Source organism: Pocillopora damicornis, chromosome 3, assembly GCF_964200805.1.
Source record: "Pocillopora damicornis chromosome 3, jaPocDami1.2, whole genome shotgun sequence".
In the NCBI taxonomy this organism is placed as follows: Eukaryota; Metazoa; Cnidaria; class Anthozoa; order Scleractinia; family Pocilloporidae; genus Pocillopora; species Pocillopora damicornis.
Genome location: NC_142672.1, coordinates 28,291,992 through 28,316,207, shown reverse-complemented (window position 1 = coordinate 28,316,207; position 24,216 = coordinate 28,291,992). Strand labels below are relative to the sequence as shown.

The following is a 24,216-nucleotide window of genomic DNA, read 5'->3' as shown; positions in this document are numbered from 1 at the left end:
ATTTACGGCTTGACATCTACTGCTCGCAGATAGCAACAGCTGATCGAGGCGAGCAGCAGTTTCACGCATATTAATAAAAACTTTACAGTAACAAATTAAAGAAAAGAAATAAATATTCACTTGATAGTTATGCTCAGTAATGCTGATTTAAAACCTGGATATGATATAAAAAGATATTGGTTAGAGTAGAATTCATAAACATATTTCCATTGTTTAATTCATTTTATAAACCTGTCCAAAGTCACTGCTTATGTCATTAAAACGTTGAATGGACTCATGCCTGCACTCCAAAACAGAGAACGTCTCAGGGTCTAGGCCTTTCCCGATTATGCTACTAAACTGGCATTTTATACTTCTAGAAATTCCGCTTTACGCCAAAAAAATGCTCAAATTATGCTCGATTCTCAAAATAATGCTACTTTGCTTGCAGAAAATGCTTTGTTTAATTTCAAGCAAAACGTAGAAACTCAGGTATCATGTGTGTATCAGCAACTGAATGAAGTGAAAAGTGTTCAATTGTTTGTTATAAAACTTCTGATACAGTCAAAACTTGTCCAATGATAAACAGTTAATTAATGTTCGAAGTTCTTAGCGCTTGTTGTACTGTGACATGACACTGGCTTGGAGGTAGTCAACAAGAGCACAATTCTGTTGCTCGTTGAGGGATGCCTTCAGTATTAAAAATACTCTTTCTGCCGTAGCAGACGATGGTTGGACAAGGAGAACTTGCTTCACTGCGGAAGCCCAACGAGGAAGTTGTTCCTCGTGCTCACACCATCATTCGACTTTCTTCTCTTCAGTCGGGTAACAACATCTTCAGCGGCAGCCAAATAGGCAGGAAGCTCGGCTTTGAGACCGTCGATGGTAGTATCACTATCCAGGAAAGGAAATGCTCTCAGAGACTCTACTAATGCATTTGTGGGCTTAAGCCACTGAATCCTAACGGGGCAGAATAGTCTGAAAGCCTTGAATGCTACCACTACATCATAAAGATCGACATTGAACTTTCTCAGAAACCACGTAATTGCCGGCTCAACATAAGCCTTCGCACTCCGTTCGAGTGCTCTTACGTTCTTCCTCCGCAATTGCAGTTGCAATTGCACGGACGTTAGGGAAACAAGGAGCTTAACAAAAAAATGGCGCTAAGTTTCTCATAACAAGCAAAATTCAAAGGACCATCCCCTTCCAAAAGATACGTGGCTTTCACAAAATGTTCGCCAACATCAATAGTACGTAGCGGCAAGCTCAAGCTTCAAGTTCATTGGTCGCTGTGGTTCAGAAAGTATTGCTTGAAGTTGTGGCGGTAACTGTGAGCAAACTTTTGCGTCCTTTGCCTCTTCTGCGAACCTTGTGACATCTCCAAACTGCACCATCAACTGATGATACACCTCCACTGTCTAGTCTCGCTATATGATCTTGATGTTTGACCTATTAAATCCTTCCATAACAGCTTGGCTTTACAACTATGGCGAAACATTCTAATCCAAAGGCTTCCGAACTCTACCAATGTTGGGATCACTAAATGGTTTCCCACGTTATCAAGTGTATGAGAGAAGCACACGACATTCAGCATCTTAGGGAATATAAATGTTATTCTGTCCAGTGCTGCTTGTTTAACGCTTGCACTGTCTCTCATGGCTGCGAGAAAGGAATTTGCTCTGACCTCATAATCAACAGACAGGCACTAGTTAAGAACTTGTGCTAGTTCGTTGGCATTGACTGACTTAGAGCGAACATCAATTCTCACAAGTCGTTGGATAATGTTCCAGTTATTGTCCACTATACGTACTATTAGAGCAATTGCTTCCCCTTGTCTGGTGCTGCCGTCAAAAATGACTGAAAGGTCACTTGTCATGCTAACTTGACCAGGTATTTCCAATTCTTGTTTAATCCGTTCAATTTCCTGTTTCAAAGCCATGGAAACATACTGTCCCAGATGAGAGCTTCCAGTGAGTCGATAGCTGTTCTTCTCCGACAGAGACCGTAGCATGTCTATTTTACCGATCGTGATACCCGCCTTCAAAAACTCACAGACAACTTCGATCTATCTTTTGAACTTCCTTCTCTTCTGAATGCCTCGATTATGGTCTGGTCTTTCAATTTTGACTTTTCCAACTTCTCTTTACCGTTTTGATGCTTCTTGGACGAAATATGGATTTTCAGAACACTTTTCATGGAGGAAATGATTTCTTTACATCCACTGCAAAACAACTTTCTTTCTCTGACAATCAAATTCTCGCCTGGGAACTGCTTAACTCGCTCATATAACGGGACTTTCGTTGTATCGCTGTTTCCTCTGCGCTTGTAATTTCCACTGGTTGATTCTAAAGATCGATCTCGAGCAATCGCTGAAGGGACTGGTCTATGTTCCCACTCAGAATTTCCTTCTATAAGCTGCAAGTATCGAGAAGATAGCGTGACACTGGCCGACGCCATCTTGTTTGTACGTGCACCTGAACGGCCTCTGAAAGTTAACCGCTGACCAGCTGAACTCAGTTCATACAGTTACAGAAATCCTTCTCTAAAACACAAAAGCAAATCATCACAATGCTTTTGAATTCTAAAATTTAGCATTTAAACTCTTCTGAGTGCTGAAATCTAGATCAAAGTTATGCAAAATGCTAAATAACGCTAGCAATTCTTTTCACAGAAAAAGTGTAAAAAAATACTTTTTTAACCACATAATGCCAAAACAAATGCTGGCATAATGGGAAGGGCCTATCAGGGTCTTCACTTTAAGGAAACCGACCTAACGCCTTAATGCAAGAAATGCATCACTCGCACATGTATATTAACTAGCATCAAGGCCAACGGCCATAAGGCAGCATGAAGTTGATGCTCTACATCAGTCTAAAACAAAGATTCGATGTTCTTATTCAAAAAGCAGAGGAGAAGATGCTGCCTTTTTTCACAGAGAAGTTTAAGACCCCATAATGCCATGTAAGGGGTGAGATATGAACATTGAAGGCACTATTGCCCAATGCAAATTTCTTATTTTACGAGGAAAGCAAGTCACTCCTGAGAAGGTGGATAGTCTTGTTGCGGCTGCGAGCACATTTGCAGCTAAGATATTCTCGGATTATGCTGTCATCGAGCTTCCAAAGCAGTACAAGCGGAAAAAGAACGCAAGTAAACAAGCAGTGAGAAAATATGTAAGAGACCGAAACCCTAATTCCGCCTGAACAGTCGATCCGTAAAATCATCCGTCAGTAATTTTATAGCCAACAAAATCAAATCGTGAAAAAAAAAATTGTCTTTCTCTTGCTCTTCTTGAAGCACGGACAGGCCAAGTCGATCTAAACAGTGGCAACGGCGGTTATGCCGGCAGAAAACACTTAGTACTTTCGCCACCGAACTGATTTAAAGAGCGCAAACAGAGAAAAAGAAAAACTATTTCAGCAGCAGGGTAGTTCTAAGTCCCCGAGATCTACTCCGTCTAAATGACGAAAACGGGTCAAGAAAGAATTGCTTAGTTACCTTGAATTTGATCGGTTTTGGCGTGTGTGATTTAGGCGAACCGATAAGGTGTCATTCAAGTCTTCCTGTTTCTTTGATTGACACGTGGTGTTTACAAAAGCCGCCTCGATAGATAAGATAGAGTTAATATACATGGCTGTGGTATTTGTTTTTTGCTGAGTTCCGTAGTTTTTTGTAAATTGTCCTCCAAAGTTGTATGAAATTAAAGTCTTGAAAAGTGTCACGACAAGCCTTTGCTCGAGAGAAATTTCATTTCCGTAAAACTCTGAAAAATAAAGAGATCCGATCAAACTGATTGTGGTTTTAGTATAGGTACATAAATGTCTTACAACACACAAGAAACGAGCGAAATCCGTGTCTCAAGCAAAATCGACCGGACCGCTCTTACAGAGATACTCTCTTAACAACTCAATGTAAATATCCGCTATAACAACAATGCAATAGCGCAGTTAAACAATTGCATTGAAGGCTTATTACATTTAGGACCAAAACAAAACAAACAAAATCGACCGGACCGCTCTTACAGAGACACTCTCTTAAAGTGACAGCTGTTGCACCAAAGAATCCCATGATTAATATTCATGGCATATTGCGGGCCCGTTGATATTAATCAGCGTCTTTTTATTTGCCAGAGACGTAGGTCAAGAAGCATTCAGGCATTGACTACAAACCCTTATATTGATGTGCTATTGGCATCAAATTGACAGACGTCAAAATATATCATTATATCATTGACTCAGACTCTTTAGTGCTACAGATTTTGACGATATATTTGTGTGATCAGTGCAGAAGTTAACACTTTATGAACCAAATTACAAGGAAAGGAAGTCCACTGACCCATACGTTAGACAAATTCCGGGCTCGGAAGTGCAATGATTTTTTGTATTGTCTTCCCTTGCTAGATTCGTAAGGGTCTGCATGAAATATATTCATATGCGTTATTGACCAAGCGTGAGGTCAAGGTGGCTAGATATGGGCCGAGTTCTTTTGATGCGTTTTCATGGAACGAAGTCCATAAAAACGCAGAAAAAGAACGAGGTCAATATTCAGCCATCTTAACCAAATAAGCTTGGTCAAGAGAGAACATATATTCCACGATCGATCGAAAGTTTTTATTTCATTTTTTGTCTTCATCTCTTCTAACGGCCGTGAGGCGAGAAAATGAATAGATAAATATATAAATTAAAAAATAAAGTTTAACAGTTTACACTTATAGTCATAAGGTACACGAACTGATTACCGAGTGGAGTGAAGCCATAAATGAAGCTACAAATATAATATCCCAGGTTCAAAATGAAATAAATCAAGATAATCATCCTTACAAATGAACTCAAATGCTTCATTAAAATTGGTTGACACTGAATAACATTGATGTACAAAAATTTCAGTAACACTCGTGATAGTAATAGTTTTGGATTAACAAGTGACACAGCGGAATCATTCAACTGTTCTAAAATTGTGCAACATTAGTCAGCATTTCTGAGCGTAATGATGAGAACTCTGTTTCAATAGATAAAAGTAAAATTGAAAGGCTAGAAATTATTTGACCTCTGTAGCAGTGTGACAGTTTCTATTTTACCTTGAAACGGAATAGTTCCGTTGAGTAATCTTTGGTTACATGCATGAAAACAAATATAGCTTTAAATGGCTGCACTAAAATGTACAACGGATATTGAACAGAGAAACATCACTCATTAAAGAATTTACCTAAATATAAGAATGTACTGACCACGCCATCGAACTACTGAGGGAAAATGGCTAAGTTAAACATTTTCATTTGGCACTCTTCCCCTACATCATGCCTGACTAAAGTATCCTTTGTTGGAACACATACATATTGGGGTGGATGCCATACTTCAAAACCCACATTGTTTGTGATACTTATTCCGTTCTTACTCGCCAGCATGCCAACGTAAACATCGTCCAGTCTGAAGAACGGCAAAGAAGAGAAAGTGTCAACAAATGCACGTACAACATCGTGAGATAAAATGTATCCAAAACCGGGGCAAAAGTCTGGATATCTTGTCTCGTTATACTCCTCGTAAGTTACCAACCATTTGCCTTTCCTATGAGGGCCCATGTTTACATAATGACAGCCAGCATAAAGCATCTTCTTCGGCGTTGTGGGTGCGCTTAAGAAGGAGAGAATTCTTGGAACGTGCACGAAAACGTCGTCATCCAACTTCAAAAGAAACGAGAAATTGCAATACATTACTGCCCATTCGAAGCCCATTTGTATCTTTCGGGTTTGATTCCAGTAATGATCGTAATAGCTGGCTCGAACAAGGTCTTTATTAGCTTCGTCTTCCTCTAACAACAAGTTTGACACTCCTATATCCTGTGTTTTAGCGACAAGAAAAGCTGTCGTCCATCTCGGTCTAAAGGCTCTTTCGAAAGCCCATGTCTTTCGAATGTTATTCCTTCTTTTAAAATTACCTGGAGCGGATGAGACAATCATAAGAAGATCGTAATGTTGCATACAAGATCTCCTAGTTGTAAGAAATGTTTTGTGATTAATTTGCGAAGTAGAAGTCGATGTGAAGTTTGACGAAGATTCCGCGGCTGAGTTAAAAGGATGCATTTGAAATTCATGCATTACCATCTGCTGCAAATGTTTTTCGACATCTTGTTTCTCTCGAGCGATTTCTGAAAAGGAGGAACGTGAGTTCCATAAAAAACTTAGCTGAAAAAATATACAAGTCGCCACCACAAGGGTTACAACCATCAAAACAGTTTTATCCCGTTTTCTGATCATTTTCAAACTCAAGAAGTTTTATGTAGAAGTCACCAAACGGAAGCTAGAGCAACACGCCAAGTTTATGTAAATAAGGACGAAGTTGTCAAGCTTGGCTGAGATGCATTCGTTATCGCTCTTTATAACAGACAGTAACCAATTTAGAATACATGTCAATGGGACACAGTTTAATTAAAGATCCATTTTTACCCTTGATACAACGCGCGCCGCGACCTACTTCCTGTAACACGAAATTCCCAGATTGCTGAAAACCTCTTAAAATCGTCTTCCAGATGAGCCATCAGGGACAATTTTTTTAAAGGTTAATGCGTTCTTCGTTCATCATTTTGACAGTTTCCTTACAGTATTTTGAGTTTAGTCCGTATTATTGCGAACAATCTAATGAAATATATATGCGAAACTAAACCAACAAAAATTCTAATCAAAAATGCTTACAAAATAAACAAGAAATTCTCCGGTGCAATTAAAGGGCTAGGTGGGAAATCAATAAACGCTTAGCAAATTGGCGAGCCAATTTTAGCTTTATACTCTATCCCCACCAACTGGGTCTCATTCGCACTCTTGTTGATAGAGCCTACAAGATCAACAACACATGGTTGGGTTTCCACGAGGACATCAAGAAACTCACTTAAATCCTTAAAAAATATCTTTTTCCAGCCCATCTGGTTGAAAGTGTTGTCAATCGGTACCTCACGGTCACCCCTAAGGAGTGCAATCCCCTGGTCTCCGTTTCAAACACTAGCACTAATTTTTATTTTAAATTACTTAACATTGGTCCTTTTTCTGCTGTCACGCAAAAAAGGGTTCGCCAATTTGCTAAGCGTCGCTAATACGTTTGGAGTGCTTGCGCGTACTTGAGCACTTGCTCAGTGATAATACCTCTCACATTTTCAGACATCTACACAATTCTCCACAATGTCGCGCTCTTTGTTCTGATGACTGTTTTAACATCCTAGATCACGCTTCCACAACTTTTCAACTTAAGATTAAAGAAGCTATCCATATTCAACGGGAGAAACCTACACTTAATCATCAACTTTATCATGTCAATTTAGAACTTTCCTTGAAAATACATACATTATTCTGTTACTATTGTTTGTTTTGTCCAATCAGCATTTTGTTACGCACTTTAAATTCAACTTTGTACTTTGTATTATTCAGAACTGAAGATGATAGAAGAACTGTCGAAGCATGTTTTTTTTTAATTTTAAAAGTGTCGTTCATTTTCTTAAATTTTGTTGGTTTTAAAACTGTTTTTCAGCTCCTCTGTTGTTCTAATTTCGTCACGTTGACACGACAAATAGTTGAACCTTATGGGAGTTCATCTGCCCAGGCCAATTCTGAGATCAATTTTTTACTTAAGGCCTTTGCATTCTCGTCACTTTCCTTTTTGCGTTTCTCTTATTGTGCGCAACAAATTGCTACGAGTGCAAGCGGAAATGTCATTTTTTGTATTAATAGCATTCCTTTTTATCCTTAGCGATGAAAATATCCCAAAGATTTTCAGCTTTTTTTTATTCTGAGCGTGAAACCTGAATAGGTAAAGTGATACTATTCAGTGATTATTCACTTAGTGTTTCCCTCCTGAATTAGATCATTTGGCGAGTTACAAGCAGGAACAGAAACTCAATGGCTAACAACACCAGCATCAGCACTTACCATCACAAAAGCAATGGGACCCAGTTCCCCCTCTCTACGTTCAAATGCATTCCGTGGTTTGCTGGATTCATCACTGAATGTCTGGCCATTATCATCCTCAATATCATCATAATTATATTTGTGAAGCAGCGTTAGCTACAGAGCAAGAGTACATACTCGATCATTCATCCATCGATAGTTGATCTCTTGGTCGGGGCTGTCTCAGGACCTCTGAGTATAGCCCTGATGGGAAGCCTCTGTAATCTATGGAATAATGATCGCATGATAGCATCAAGGCAGGTCCCGTCTCTCGTAAATCTCACTGCCATTTCATTAGAGCGGGTGCACGCAGCATTTCGTCCTTTCAAGCGTAGATTCATTAAAAAATAGGTTTATGGGGTTATAATAAATGTGATTTGGTTAATTTTTTAATAACTTCATTGGTCAGTTCTACTCTGTTGTACCTGCTGTATGATTTGAATTCTAAGACTTTCACTCGGTGGAGCAAGGGAGAAAACTGATGAATTTTGAACAAATGATCCGCCCTGAGACCAAACGATAAACTTCCTGCGACTTTCATGACATAACGAACTTACCCAACTCATTGAATAGTAACGAAAATGACACAGAGTGAGTATACATATTACAGCAAATTTGTGATCTGAATACGCGTCATTTATACCTGCCCTTTGTTTTTACTTGTGCTGTAAGTGAAAAAAGTATGACCTCAGTTTTGTGGGAATCTTTAAAAATTCAACAAAACTTTTTTGCAATCAATAGTACATATAACTCACTCGAACCACTGACGTCACGAGCTTAAGCATTTCAATAACGCAGTATGATGATACATACCGGTTGATGAAAACAAATCTCTGATTTACCTACGTAAGCGTCATTTATACCCGCCCTTTGCTGCTGCTTATCTTATAAATGATGTAACTATGACCTCCGTTATGTGGATACCTTTAGAAAGATCAACAAAAATATAATATAAAATAATAAAATTTATTAATATTAATTAATTAATATTAAATAAAGTTAATTAATTAATATTAAAATATATTATAAAATTAAAAATATTAAAATTATGTTATAAATGATGTAACTATGACCTCCGTTATGTGGATACCTTTAGAAGGATCAACAAAAATATATTATAAAATTATAAAATTTATTAATATTAATTAATTAATATTAAATAAAGTTAATTTATTAATATTAAAATATATTATAAAATTATAAAATATTAAACATGAGAGGACGGATGTGGCTTTTACTGCAAGTATCATCTCCCGCAGCGTTATTTCCCCGGGTCTGTTGGGAATGTGTGAAAGCATGTCCAACTGTAGGAGATCAACTTATCATCGCTAGTTATTGGGGTCCTGGTTAGTGTTGTAATGCGACTCCATAACCTTTCAAACTGTAGAGATCAATGTGTCATCGCTCATGAATGGAGTCCTGGTTAATGTTATCAATGTCGTAATATGATTCTTTAATCTTAATAAAAGACTCCATTCTTTTGCCTGTTGTCCTGTTGTCTTAACCGGCTTTCGACCACGAGTTGTTTGTTAGTGGTAGGATGGCATGTTCTTTCTACGACATATTTGTAGGTATGCAGCTATCCCGTATGGTGAATAACTAAAAGCGCTTTCCAGTAGCATTTTGGTAAACGGCTTTCTCCCAGATCTTCACGGTCAATTGATTTCGTGGGCGTATCGAAATATAGAGCCAGACACCCTTAACGCATGCGTACTTGTCTTCAATTATTCTGTCAAAAATACCATTTACACTTCGAGCATTTCTAATCAGCACGACTTATTTAATATGCGAGGAACTGTGAGAAATGTTAACTTGTAGAGCTGAGTCAGTGGAGTTATGGTTATCCTCCCACCTTTAGATTTTTAGCGCGAACATAGCTTACATACACGGATACACAGGATAGGTACGAGATGAGAGATGAATATACAAAAATGTTTCAGGGATGAGGCCTTCAGTGCCACTTGGCGCGAAGAAGTTATGTGAAGGTGAAGTTGCTACAATGAAACTTAATAATTGAAAGAAAATGTTAACTAACATACCTTGGTTTTTCAATCATTAATTTTAAGAGAAGGCTTTGGTTTTGGCTTGTGAAAATGCTTGTAAATAGATCTTTAATTTTAGAAAAAGGGAAAAGTCTCTGCTTAAACTCAAAGCCTAAATGCTGACTCCTAGGTTCAAGCTGGCAGTGTCCTAATACAAAGTTTTTTGAGCCACAGCATCCTTGTTTTATTCCTAAGTTAATTTTTGGCCTTTGCCAGTGGACTGCAAGAGTTATTGTTACAATAGCAAACAGAAACTGGCAAAAAGATGAGTCATCTTGGCAGTCCTGCTGATAAAAGATGTGACATCTTCACAACAAGAATACTGATTTGCTAAAGTAACGATGGAAACAGAATGTTATCTTGCATATGCCTAATTCTTCTATTCTTGATTATTTTCTTCTTCTTCCTTTCTTTCCCAATATTTCAACTACAAGAAGGCTTAGGCTCAAATAATTTATTATACCATTTTTGCCTACATTTATGTCATTCTAGATCTCACAGTGAACACTAATGTAATAGGGAACACAGTTGTGTGGCAGATGATAATGATCAAATGAATAAGTCTACTGAATTCATTTAAAAGTACTATGTTTACACACTAGATGGATGGTACCATTGACATGGATAAGTCTCAAAACAGGTCAAAGCCTATCATTTGGTCACATAGAAACACACCCAAACTACTGTGTCACGCACCAGGTCTGTTAGTAAGGGCTATTCTTCAGGGTTCTGATATTCAAAATTACACCAAAGTTAAGATAGTGTGCACTTATTTCTAAGAACTCAGAAAACAACACACCAGAACAGATGGGTTCTCAAGGCAACCCACCCAGTTTTAACTTTGTTTATTTACTTTTAGATATGCAAACAAGTTATACTTGGTTTTACTTCCAACTGGTCAAGAAATTGGCATTGAGACTTTGTAGCTAATGTCTAACAATGGAAAGCCAGTAATGATGATAATTAGTTATTATTACAGAAAACTATACCATAAAATTTGAAACTGAGTTACTGAAAACAACTCATACTTCATAATATGGGATTAACACAAACATGCTGGTACACATTTTGCAATTTATTTTCCAATTGTATACCTGGCCATCCATCCAACATTGTGGCCTTTCTGTGCTGCTGGAACTCTTTTTGTGATAATTTTTTTTGTTTTTAATTTACTGTGGTGTGACTTTCCCTAATCCCGCTGCTAACTGTGGAAGAGGGCAGACTAATACAGAGGGTTTCCACCAGCAGCCTACATGCAGTTTTCTTTTTGTTTCCAACCAAAATTGATCATCTCAAGGTGATGTTTGTCTCTGTTGACAGGAATCAGCAAACTAGCAAAAATGTGTCATTTTGGCTGATCCAGAATTATCCATAGCCATTAGTTGCCCCCAAGCAATGGGAGGTGATGGAAATTCTATGGGCTAGGGATCTAAAAAAGGCTGCCAAATGGTGCAAAGAAAAGTATTGAGGCTAAATTACATGCCTAATATGATTTTCATGTTTTCACATGTGGATAATTATTAGCAAATATTTCCTCTAACAAAAACATTGCTAGAGTTAAACACTTGCTAAATTTTTGCATCTGTAATTTAACACAATAGCTACCACTGTCACCAAGAAACAAATATCTTTTAACTGAATTTCAACTCTGGTTGACTTTATTTTTTAAAAATGTGTATATATTTAAGTAAGTTAGTTAGTTACTTATTCATTTAGTTATTTATTTATTAAAGTCTTTTTGTTTTGATTGTTCTGAATGTTATTGCTATGAGAACAACTAGGAGAAGCCTATCTTAGACAAAACCTTTTCATATATTTTCCTTGATCAGAGCTATAAAGTCAGTGAAGAAAATTGTCATCTAATCAATTCATCTAACAACTTAAGGGCAATCTTCAGGCTCTACATGTACATCACTGGACTTGGCATAGCCAAAAAGCTAAGAAACATTGCTGAGAAACATATTGTGACTTTGTAAGTTTCTTGCAACCTAAACTACAAGGTAAGGCCTTCATCACTAGCAAGAAAGGTTATGTTATAGAACAGTATGTTGTTAAGTAGGGAACCTGGTCATAATTATTTTGTATAGGAAGGTCCTCAATTGAAAAATAAAAGCCAGGTGGCTCTTGTTGTCATCCTCATCCAGCAATACACTTCTGGAATATCTTCACAAAAGTAAATACTGGGAAAGAGCACAACCTCCCCTTGTTGTTTTACTAGCCCACTGAATCATTGCTTGTCAGTGAACTGTTAACTTTCCCTAATATACCTTTGGATTCTTTGCAATACAATAGTTTACTGACTGTTGTGGATGTATTTTCTTCCCCTTTGAACTCCATCACTAGAGATATAGGCTCTCTTTCAAGCTGGATTCCTATTATTGCAGGAATGTTTTTGTGTGTGAGAGTCTGCATGATTTGTGCCTCCTTTACCATCTCTTTAGTGCTTTGCACCAGACATTGTTTTTCTACCACAAGAACGTTTAATCTTGTGAAAGATTTTAAAATGCACTGGCCATATGAACCCTGTCCTAGTATTAATTCCTTTTCACTGATTGGTTGAAGCTCAGATGGATCAATTAAATTAACAGTGGCAAATTTGCTACTGGGTGGTCCTGATTTTGTATTCATGTCTCTAATCTGGAATAAAGTAATATTTTATAAACAGAGGAAAAGTGAAGCTGGTCAGCTTAATAAGATTCACATGCTAGATTGTTTAATAAGTGGTAATAGGACTGAGTAGTCTTTGGTCTGTAATCATATGAGTGATAACAAAATCAGACAACTACATAGTGGGAGTACAATTTGTTTATCACGAGTGTGATTACAGATCGAAACGAATGACACAAAGTCCTTTTGCCAATTAATCATAAAAATTACAATTTCCAAATTAAAAAGAACACTTAAATATTGTCATTGCTCAAGGGAAACCAATTCTCCATTTTGAAGAAAGCCCCAATTTAGGAATCTGTACACTGTTTCTATGGTGATTGAAACCAAGGTTGTGATTGATTGATTTAAACTACAACTTTGAATGTGATTGGTTGACTTAAACTACAACTTTGAATGTATTTGGCTTATTGAACTGTCCAACAACAACTTGGCAAGTGAATTAGTGGAAAATAGGAGTTTTTAAAACTAATCACAATCGAGGAAATTGTAATTCCTATGTTAATAGATTTATTGGTAAACTTTATCCCTTTCATATAATAAACTGCGGCTCATTTGCCTTCTTTAAGTCTCTCCTTGTATCCTAAACAACCCCAAGTATTTTATGTATTCATTTTAGACTTAACTCTAACACTGTTGATAGAGATACACAGAGGGTAGGCATGGTTGCCAAAAACAGAACTTTCCAAAATTCCCTGACTATTAAGGTACTGACCTATCCATGATAAAAATAAAATTTCCCTAATGAAATGGATACAAAATGTTCAGTCTCCTCTTCTTCATTAAAACATTGCTGAGATCATCTGAAACATTTCTTCCAGCATGGTATGAAACTCAGTGGTGTAAAAACTTTAATTTCCCTGACTTTTCCCTGACCTTGAAATTTCTATCCCTGGTCATTTTTTGATCTGTGGTAACCTTGGTAGGGCAAGATCAACACTACATAGCAAGATGAAAGGGAAAATGCTCAAAGCTCAATGACTGTCCTTTTCAGACGAAAGTTTTGCCTGTCTGCTTGGCAAACAGAAATGAATGAATTCCCGCTAAATCATTTCAGAATGTGGCAATTTCAAATGGGGATTCCTTGCCTTATTTTACGAAAATGATTGTAGTTTTTTTTTCATTTCATCATGAAAAGGAGACGAATTTTGAGGGCTACACTCTCCCCTCCCCCTATGAGTTAATGTTGAAGTCAACCCCAGGACGTTTTGTACAATGCAAGACAATGCTAGTTTGATTACGTTCAGCTTCAGTTCGGTGATATCGTTTTTAGTAACCAACTGCTCATTTTCTGATACCTATTTTATTCTATTTTGACGCTAACCGAGTACCTACCTTGGTTTTGTCCAGGGTCTTTTTATTCTGTTCAACTAATGCTTTCCATTTGCCATGATACATTCGCGTCAATCCCTTAGCGCGAGAATATGCATCTCTTTCCTTTTGTGTTCTCATTTCTCTGTTCTCCCTTTCCCAAGCTGTCCTTGACAATCGTTTACGTTTCCTCCTTTGATTTCGCATCCTGCGTTTTTCTTCGATTGTATTTTCCCGAGATCGTCGTGGCATGATTACTTTGCCAAGCACGCGCCAAGCGCGCGCTTTTTTGTTGGCGATCGCCTTCGGTACTCGATTCCCTGTGGCTGAGTTTGTGCCTGCGTTTCCATACCGATATAATGTTATAGAAAATTCTAGTGGACAGCGGCCTATCTCAACGCGATAAAACGATAAAAATTAACCGGAAAGCTTTGTTCGCAGTGAATGTACAACTACGAAGAATTAATGTGGATGAAACAGGGTACAAGGTTTATGCAAGGACTACCAGAAAAAAACCAAAGTACTCTGTGAGCAAACTCGTGAATTGACACATGATTTTTTAGATTATGTTTAATGTTATCTGGTTTAGGGAATTTTGTGGTTGATTGTCATATCTAGAGTACGAGCAGTAGTTTAGTGTTCGCTAATGTAGCAAAGAAACAAAGTAACGTTGGGATAAGAAGGCATTATAATTGAAATGATCATGCTATTACATTTGACAAGGTGGATGATGTCATGTGTTTTAAAGGTCTATCATTTTTGTTTCTGGTTCAAAAGAAAAGGTTGGAAGTAAATGTGGGTGAAAAGTGAAATTTACTGTCTTTCGTTGTAAATATTTGAAAATCAAGGCAATACTGTCTTAATGAAAACATTAGCGATTTCCTCTTCATCAAATGAGACAAACGGGAACGAGTTTTGAGTGATATAACTAAGCCAAGTCTGCCACCGTCATTTTGGATCTCCGCCTGGGTAGATTTAAGTCACGTGCTAGGCAACGTATAATCAATAACAAGATAGAATTTCATTTCAGGCCTATTTATCAATTTTGTGGTGTGTAACTTTCGCATTTTAGTACGTTGTATGTATGTTGAATCTTCAAATTGTCTTGAAACCTAAAAGAAAATTGTTTTTTAAAAATTCACTGAAAATCGGTAGCTAAAATTGTTTGTTTAGGTGTTATTTGATTTTCGTGTTAACTTGTTATTTCGTCAGTCGCCGGCATCTTTTGTTGCTTCACACAGGAAAAACACGCGACGAAACGTAATGATCAATTTTGTCCTCAATCTCACGCTATAACAGAAAAAGCTTTTGAACATCTGTAAACTCCGAGCGCCTCGCAGTAAGTGATATTTTCAATGAATCTTCGGATTGTTTTCAAGTTCAAGGATTGTAAATTACAATTTTTATGAAAAACGAAGGTTGTTCTGTTATTTCAGTGTGAATCCTTGCATGCCTGCCAGTCGCTGGCGCCGCTTGTTGAAACTAAAACGAAAAAAAAAAACTCTTTTAAGATTATCATTGGCTTCTTTTTCACCCCACCACTATTCTTAGCAACAAAGGTCGCCATTTCGTCTGTTTATTGCTCGCCAAAAACTATAAAATGCACTCAAAAGCCTAAAATCTAAAAAAGTTTACAGGAATCGACCAATCGAGCGAGCGAATGCCATTCCCCACATCGTATTTATAACTCACCCTTGCGCATGCGCGGAATTCACGAGTTAAAAAGCAGTTGAAATCCTCCAAGTATAAAGTTTTTTTAAATGTAAAATGCATTTTCCACGCGTTTCAATATCACCCGACCTGCCACAGACTTCTGATCAGATTTATTTATTATTCATCGGTAGTAGTACATCCTGTGCCAATTACGTAAGTGGAAGTCATGTTTATTGACAAAGTTTGACAAGTGATGACGTGTCATTGATGCCTAACATTCCCTCATCGGAAAATTGAGACATGTATAGGTCTGTTGGTGTTCTGGTTCACTTTCAGTTAAACGACATTTTTGTCACAAAGTGACGAGATTATAACACCTTGCGGTAAGCATATTGAAGCAACCTGGAGCGCTACTAGATACTCCAGAAAAAAGCCCATCCAAAGCCTTAGAAAAGTTGTCTAAGGCTTTGTATGGGACAACGGGAGGTACTTACAGTGCACGCGTTTTCCGTCCTGTCATGTTATATTATGAATGATGTAACTATGACCTCCGTTATGTGGATACCTTTAGAAAGATCAACAAAACTTGCTCGCAAAAGCGTAAGCTGATCAATATTAAATAAGACTCGCTTCAATCGCTGAATTTGTGGTACGTTAGCAATGCACAAGCGCCGGGAAATTTCTACCGATACGTTACAATTAAAAATGACTCATTGCGGCTTCCTTTTAAAGGATAGTGGGCTCCTTGCAAATAAATCGCAATATCACTTCGATATTTTGTCACTTGTCACTGGTGTCCCCAAATTAGTAAGGGATTTGTTCCCTGGCTAGACGGTTTTTGACACTTTAATAAAGTTTCTATTCTATTCTATTCTATTCACTTACGTCAATAATTTCCGCCTTGTGCCACTTGTTCAATTTCCTTTATTATAGGGTTTTACTTATTTAAATATTTGAAGTTTCAGACGATGCATTAGGAGGAACTAGACGGAAAAACCACTCAAGCGACGCAACTATTATGTAACTGTGATTTAAGCAGGGTAAACTTGCTTTGCCGAACAGAAGCTAGTGGATTGAACTACTGTTGCTGCCAAAGTTGTTCAGTCGCAGCCAGGCAAGTTAAGTCTCTATAATCGTTTAAAGTTGTTTTCTGTTTCGTCTACTTTGGCTTTCTCTCTTAACAAAACTATGTCAATGATATGTAGACAAAATTATGCTGATGATAATGTCCCGAAGAAAAATTTCATATCGACTTGTTTCAGATCATGATACATGTTTTAAAATATTTATTCTTTTGCAAAGGTTTTCCTCAAGTGTTTCCCCCAAGTTAGTACCGTGATCAAGTGAGGCACAAACAAACGGGCGAGAACTTAATGGCAGGGAACGTCTTCAACGGCACTGGGACGAACACGAGCAAGGAGAACGTATTTCCAGTATCACAGTGCATTCCGTGGCTTGTCGTGTTCATCATTGAATATCTGGCTATTATCATCCTTAATTTGATCACGATTATTGTACTGATAAAGAACCACAAGCTACAGCGCCGGAGTACATATCTAATTATCCATCTGGCGATCGTTGATCTCTTGGTAGGAGCAGTGTCTGGCCCTGAGAAGATAAAATGGATGGGGAGTTTTTGTAATCTGTGGAGTATCGGTTGGAAAAATCCCGTATTATCTTTGGTGTTCTCCTTTGTCTTCCCTCTTGCTTCGCTGGTAAATCTGACTGCAATTTCGCTTGAACGGGCACATGCAACATTTTGTCCATTCAAGCATCGTTTTATGAAGAAATGGGTTTATGCAGTTATAATTATTTTAACTTGGTTGATTGTAACCGCCTGGATAGGAATAATAATGATGAGTAATGATTTCCTTATCCACTTTATGATGTTTTCGTCTTTTTTCATCTTAATGTCTGTAACCATTGTTTCGTACGTTTCTATTTTTGTCAAATTCCGCTTTCATCGTCAACTGCGTCACAGTAAAACAGCGAGGGAAAGAAAATTGACAAGCACTTTATTCATTGTGACAATAGGATCTGCAATTACTTGGTTTCCACTGATAATATATCTAGTTGTGTTTCGTCCCCATTCAGCTTACAATATTACCAGGCGGTCATTATTTCACATTGAAAGAGCAGCAGCGGTTTTATTTATGGCTAATTCTGTTATAAACCCTATAATATACGCCATGAGGATGCCAGAGTTAAGGCAAGGTATAATGCACATCATCTTCCGCCGGAATCCAATCCGTCTGAATCTGGCTGATATACCATTACGTTAGCTCTTGCTCAATTACCATTTTCAACCCCATACGAACAGAGTAAGCAATTTAACTGCGAGTGACCATCACAAATGATTTCCATAGAAGCACTGAGATCTAATTGATCCTAGTCAGCGATTTCAAGTCAGAAAGGTGTGAAAATTGACAAAAGTCTTCTATAGATATATTTTTTCCAGCTTCTTTTCTCTGCTTTTTTTTTTTGTAAAAGCTATTGCAAATTAGTCACTTATGTAGAGACAATTAGAGTATTTTCCAATTAACAAAAGTCCTATGGATAATATGTTTATTAATCTTGCCAGATCACAAATTAGGCATTCTGGATAATAGAGTAAGAGCAGCGACTTCCAATGAGCAAAAATACTTATTGGTTGATCTTTGTTTGTTAAAAATGCAAAAATTCAGCAGCACTAAATTTAATTTAATTGAGTTTTTTTCTTTTTTCTTCGTATGGCAGCGGTTCCTCCTGGAAACTAAACGTGGGCCAGGTGCCCAGTACAGACCATAGATAAAGAAGCCCTATCGTTTCATTGTTTATGCGTTCGCCTCTTTTGCTTATCTGGGATAGTTAGTTGAATGTAAATAGACTATGATATGTAAGTCAGCGTTGTGCAGCCAACGTTGAGTCAAATTATGACATTGTGGTATTAAAGGGACCATGCCATGAAGTGTTGAAATGAACAAACCACAGAGACACGAGAAAATTTGTAACGGCCTCGAATGAAAACAATATTTAATAAAAATTTTTGACGGATCTTAGTCTGAAACTGAAAAACTGAACGAAATAAGGTTGAACCCCACATCAAGTTTGCACTCTGCCCAGTCCTCTTCCATCAAAAAGAGTACACCTCATGGAAGACAACAAGTGCACCTCCACCTCTACCATTTCGCTTCCAAGACTTTCAACCCGTTTCCACACGACAGATTAAGTTCCTTCTCTGATTGAATCACATTTTCAGCTCGATCGACATGCAAATTGACCACGAACCCAGAAGGATAGCTTTTCGCAAATTTCTTTCTGTTATAATCTAGACGCGATTGATTTAGTTAGGTAAACTCTCTATATTGAACGAGTCGTTTTGTAACTGGATTGACAGTGTTTTGTCCCTAAAATTCGCAGCCAACGAATAGAGCCAGTTCCAACCTTTCGCTGACTCAAGAAAAAGAACTTCAACATCATTTTGCCAAAACCCACTTGGTAACCTGGTTATTGCGGTTAGTTTCCAATCCTTCTCGATCGACTTAAACATTCATGAGGTACTTGGCTCAACCTGATATAGCTGTAAGTTTCATGATTATTTTTATTCTCATTTTACTCCGGAGATATAAATATCACCTTACTGCGACCAAATACAACGCCTATACATGGAACTGTTAAGCACGCCTACTAAGCTGAAGTTATGTTTTCATGCTTGCATAGGATGCGAGCTCATCCTTTAAACTGTGCATTTTCACTTTTGCAAGCCGCGGCTTATGCAAGTCCACGGTTTGGAGCACCTCTAAATAAGCCGCGGCTTAAGAAGCAAAATCACTTGTATAAACGGTTTTGCGTCTTGTTTGTGACTTACGCAAGACGCTAGCTTACGCTGCGCAAGCGCAATTTTTTTTTACCGCGCGCTTGTGGGCACTTGTTGCAAATTTTTATTGGTTAAAGGCAACATTGCATTCAAACGAGACCGCCTCAAAAATTATACGCGAGCCATCTATATGAGCATTTTGTAGACTATTTAAGTCGTGCTTGTATAAACTGTCCAGTTTGTGTGACAGTCAAGCCGCAGCTTGTGTAAACCGAGGATTATTTTCTTCCAATAAAAGGCCCTAAAAAAATCAATGAGTTATAGATTCTCCAACAAATATAGTTGGTGTTGGAAAATTATTGATTACTGTACTTCAATATCAAGTATTTTCCATTAAGTATCACCCAGTATTACCTGATGATAGCCAGCTCATGTCACTGAACTTGAATAAGTCACTTCTAGGCTGAAATATGGGTATGAAAACAAATCTTTGATCTACGTGCGTGCAGCTGATCTTTACATCCAACACGCAACACAGGATTGCTGTAATCAAATCTCGCACGGGGAATCATTATTGAGAAATGGGAGCGGACGTTACCAAAGATTCCAACACACCCAATTATATGTACCTCTGCCATGCAAATGAAATTGAATATTGAGGACGCAGGAATGTCTAAATGAGTAATTGATGGAATGAATCACAAAATATTTGGTATGCGATCACAACTTGATTACTCAGCAAGTATTACCTATTGCATATTTTTTGATAGCACCCTTCGATGACGCACTTGTGTCACCGATCAATGATATATTACGTCTGGGAAAAACTATCGCTATATATAGCTGACATTTATCACTGTTATCTCGCCTCATGATCCATCAAATATTTTTGCTCGCGTGCGATTGTTCTAAAGGAACCTCCAAACGCAGCACGTTACCGAATACCCCACGTCTAAAACCGAGTTATCTCCGAGAATATCACCCAAACGATATCCCCCAACTTTCAAACCTTACATTCACTGTGATAAGTCTTCGTTTTACATTTGATTCAAGATGAGAGGGGGTTTTGTGGTTATTACCGACTGAAAGGGAATTCGTTTTTGTTCATTAAGTTGTACCAGAGAACACTCAAAATACATCCCACGCTGCATACACTCGGCTGTTCTGAAACAATTCTTCACGCGCGTTACAAAATATTTAAAGGATAATAAACACAATAGCCTCTGTTTTTCGCTAAAATGTGTACGGACATATTTTTGCGCTAAATAGAGGGCTTTGTTTATTTATATTTGCCTTATGCCTTCACTTACATTTTCTTAAAATAAAATTTATGACCTCGACTTACACAGGAGGATCTTTTGAAAGCTGAGCAGAGCTAGTTAGAGCCGTACCTTTATTTAGTTCATTTAAAAGTGCAGTGAACTATTTATTGAGCAACAACACAACAACACTTGAAACTCTCCGAGGAAATGTGGTGCAAACAGTAAACACCAGCCGGTAGATGAACCAATATTTGACGTATAAAGAAAACTTCCTGTAGCCATTTTTGGTCTGTAATTACATTTTTGACCTCTCGAGAGTTGGACCTGTATTCAGCCTCCTTGACCGTCTGCATCAAGAACGTATCGTGTCTTTTTTTAAGCGCGCACTATGATCGGGTTACAATACAATACAATATTTATTTGCCATATACGACATTTACACATGGAAAAAAAAAAAATGAAGAAAATTGATGACAGAAAATAAATGGCGAGAAAACCTGAAAGAAACCACGAGGCTTATAACAAGTCAGGTTTTCTCACTTAAAATAACTAATCTTATATTAGAATTACAATATGGACTTATGGTAATTAACTTTCACCACGCACACGTACACACACACACACACGCACACACATATTAAGTAAGTTAGTTAAGAATTACTGGCTTGCAGAAGCTAATACTTAGAGAGAAGAAATTCCTTAAGCTTTCTTTTAAAAGAAGCGGAGGAGAGAGAACTAGTTATGTCAGAATTTAACGAATTATAAAAGTTTGGACCTTGAAAGTAAATTGAAAACTTCCTGGTGTTCGTTCTGCACAGTGGCAAACGGAAGGACTGAGCATTCCTAGTATTATAATTGTGGATTTGACTATTCAGTAAAAAAAAGTTATTGAATTTGGAAGGGAGTGTAGAGTTCTCGAATGAAAACATAAAAGTACCTAATTGAAACGAATGGATATCATGAAATTTTAAGAGTTTAAGTTCCTTTAAAATAGGGCCAGTATGGGCAATGTATGTAGAATTGCTTACTATTCTTAACGCACGTTTCTGTAAGGTTACAATTCTTTGAAGGTTTGACTTATAGGTACCAGCCCAAGCTAAATTGCAATAATACAAATATGGAAGAATCATAGAATTGTATAAAGTACGAAGGGAGTGAGTAGAGAGAAAAAACCTAGATTTATGAATAATACCTATAGATTTGGATAATTTATTTGCTGTTAAGGATATATGCGATTTCCAGGTCAAATTGTCATCTAATAAAACACCCAAAAACATGGTCTCAGAAACACGAAGAATAGGCTGCTCATTTATGAAAACTTGAAATTCAAAGGATTGCTTCTTTTGCCAAGGCTTGAATACCATAAAATTAGTCTTGGCTAAATTCAAGGAGAGCCGGTTTGCTGCAAACCAGGTTGACAATTTGTTTAATTCTCTATTTAATGTGTTAATTAGGTAAACAGGGTCATTATGGGAGATAAATAAGTTTGTAGCATCAGCAAACAAGATTGCATCAAGCAGGGAAGCATTGTTCAAATCATTAACATACAGGATAAAAAATAAGGGACTAAGAATAGAACCTTGAGGCAGGGAATCCCCTGTGGGGCAGATCTAACGTTATTAAATTCGACAAATTGTGTCCTCTCAGAAAGATAACTTTTGACCCATTCTAGTGCCAGACCACGGATCCCATAATGATTGAGTTTTTCAAAAAGAATGTCGTGATTTACCGTATCGAATGCTTTCGAAAGATCTAGGAATACTCCAATGGCATGTTCTTTTCTATCAAATGCAGAAGAAATTTTGTCACACAAATCGATAAGCGCAAGGCTAGGAGAGCGGGTTGTTTTTGTATTTTGAAGAATTTAAATATTGCGAGTTGATTCTTATCTCTTGTGAGATAAAAGAAGAAAAGGTTTTAACGACGAATTCAGCAGGATTTGTGAGATCATTAAAAGTTTCAGTTTACTTAACCGATTGAGCCATTAGTGGACGGTTCACTGAAACTTTGTGGCTGTTGCTGAAATACTTTGGAAGCTGGATTGTTTCCATAATTATTTATTCCATAATTATTTATTCCATAATTATTAACTCAGCGAACTTTTTTCTCCTTTTTTCTTTATTCAGTTCATCGGGTGTCTACCAACACAAGCAACAACGCAATGGCTAACAACACCATGGAAAGTACTCGTAATAACATGAGCGACGAGAAATTGATATCGAATGCTACATTCGATTGTATTCCGTGGCTTTTTCTACTCATCATTGAATGTCTGGCCATAGTCATTTTTAATGCTGTCAGTGCTTGTGTACTCGTGAAGATGCGCCAGCAGCAGCGCAGGGGTACGTGCTTGATCATCCACCTGGCGATAGTCGATCTTTCAGTGGGAGCAGTGGCAGGTCACGTGTTCATCCAAGGATTAGGAGCTTCCTGCAATCTGTGGGAGAACGTATTATGGTCTGAGAAGTACTCTTGGGTGAATTATTTAATATTAACATTAAGGCAGTTGTTCCTTTATTTGTCGGTTATAAATCTGGCGTTTATTTCATCAGAGAGAGCATATGCAACCTTTTTCCCATTCAAGTACCGTGGCGTTAAAAAATGGGTCTATGGAGTTATAATTATTGTAACTTGGTTCATGTCTTTGACTCTCGCGCTGGTGGGAGACCATGTCCACAGAAAAGGCAGTTACGTTGAGTTTTTGTCGTTTCGTCTTTTTTTTTGGTCCTCTCCTTTTACTAATTTCTGTTCCTTACATCTCAATTTTTGTGAAAGTCCGTTTCGGTTACCTTCTGCCAAATCACAGTGAAGCAGCTGCGAGGGAACGAAAATTAACGAGTACGTTATTTATGGTGACTCTCGCATCCATGCTTGCGTGGCTTCCAATGGTAATTGAACGAAACATAAACGCTAATTATCCCCATTTAGTTAACAGGATGTTTTCCGGTCACATTTTCAGGGCAGTGCTGCCGCTGTGCCTTGGCAACTCACTGGTGAATCCCATAATATACGCCATGCGGCTGCCAGAATTAAGACAGGACGTGATGAAAATCATATTTCGCCACACATCAAACAGATCAAACCAGGATGATACTCCTCTTTAAGATTCTCAGACTGTAAGAATTAATGAGTATCTAGCTCCTCGTTCAGTACCGACCAGACGATGTTGATAATCAAACAAAATTATCAGCACAAAGGTGTCTTGGTCAAACTTCAAATCTTCAAGCGGTTTTCAGCGAAATTTTGAAATTGAAAGGGAGAATCAGTTGTCATTCCCTGGTTTTAAGAATTAAAATAATTTACAAGGAGCAGATAGGTTGGTTTGTATGTGTTATGTATCCGATACACTGTGCTCGTTGTGTAGACGACACTTGAATATTAAAACGTATTTTAATAATACGAAAGATAATTTCCCTCTGATCTGGGTTTCTGCTGTACCTCTGAGTTTGAAACGATTCATCAAACAAAATAATGGAAATAAAATATTTCGCTGTGCCTTTAACGATTCTGGAATTTTTAAATTTGTAGATGCGTGGCGCACTGCGCATAACGTCTATATCTGCCTGAAAAGCAAAT

General features: G+C 37.6%; 3 protein-coding genes and 2 pseudogenes across 4 annotated transcripts; 2 read left to right on the top strand and 3 right to left on the bottom strand.

Moving 5' to 3' along the window:
* Nucleotides 1–460: 460 nt before the first annotated feature.
* Nucleotides 461–2,436, bottom strand: LOC149049168 (uncharacterized; annotated as a pseudogene).
* A 2,139-nt stretch (nt 2,437–4,575) lies between these two features.
* Nucleotides 4,576–8,023, bottom strand: LOC149049167 (beta-1,3-galactosyltransferase 1-like). Its single transcript, XM_089201800.1, has 2 exons — nt 7,892–8,023; nt 4,576–6,123 (listed from the first exon to the last, which is right to left on the bottom strand). The coding sequence occupies exon 2, from the start codon at nt 6,077–6,079 to the stop codon at nt 5,219–5,221; it is 861 nt and encodes a 286-aa protein (XP_089057926.1). The 5' UTR covers nt 6,080–6,123; nt 7,892–8,023; the 3' UTR covers nt 4,576–5,218.
* A 4,001-nt stretch (nt 8,024–12,024) lies between these two features.
* LOC149049166 (uncharacterized) lies at nt 12,025–14,311 on the bottom strand. Its single transcript, XM_089201815.1, has 2 exons — nt 13,954–14,311; nt 12,025–12,588 (listed from the first exon to the last, which is right to left on the bottom strand). Exons 1-2 carry the CDS (start codon nt 14,179–14,181, stop codon nt 12,166–12,168), a joined length of 651 nt encoding a protein of 216 aa, XP_089057941.1. The 5' UTR covers nt 14,182–14,311; the 3' UTR covers nt 12,025–12,165.
* Nucleotides 14,312–16,557: 2,246 nt separating this feature from the next.
* Nucleotides 16,558–18,615, top strand: LOC113666480 (adrenocorticotropic hormone receptor). The gene is made up of 2 exons (XM_027182272.2): nt 16,558–16,696; nt 16,885–18,615. The coding sequence occupies exon 2, from the start codon at nt 16,956–16,958 to the stop codon at nt 17,862–17,864; it is 909 nt and encodes a 302-aa protein (XP_027038073.2). The 5' UTR covers nt 16,558–16,696; nt 16,885–16,955; the 3' UTR covers nt 17,865–18,615.
* Nucleotides 18,616–22,728: 4,113 nt separating this feature from the next.
* On the top strand, nt 22,729–23,810 carry LOC149049165 (trace amine-associated receptor 8b-like; annotated as a pseudogene). Its single transcript, XR_016184758.1, has one exon. The product of XR_016184758.1 is annotated as a trace amine-associated receptor 8b-like (transcript).
* The last annotated feature ends 406 nt before the right edge of the window (nt 23,811–24,216 follow it).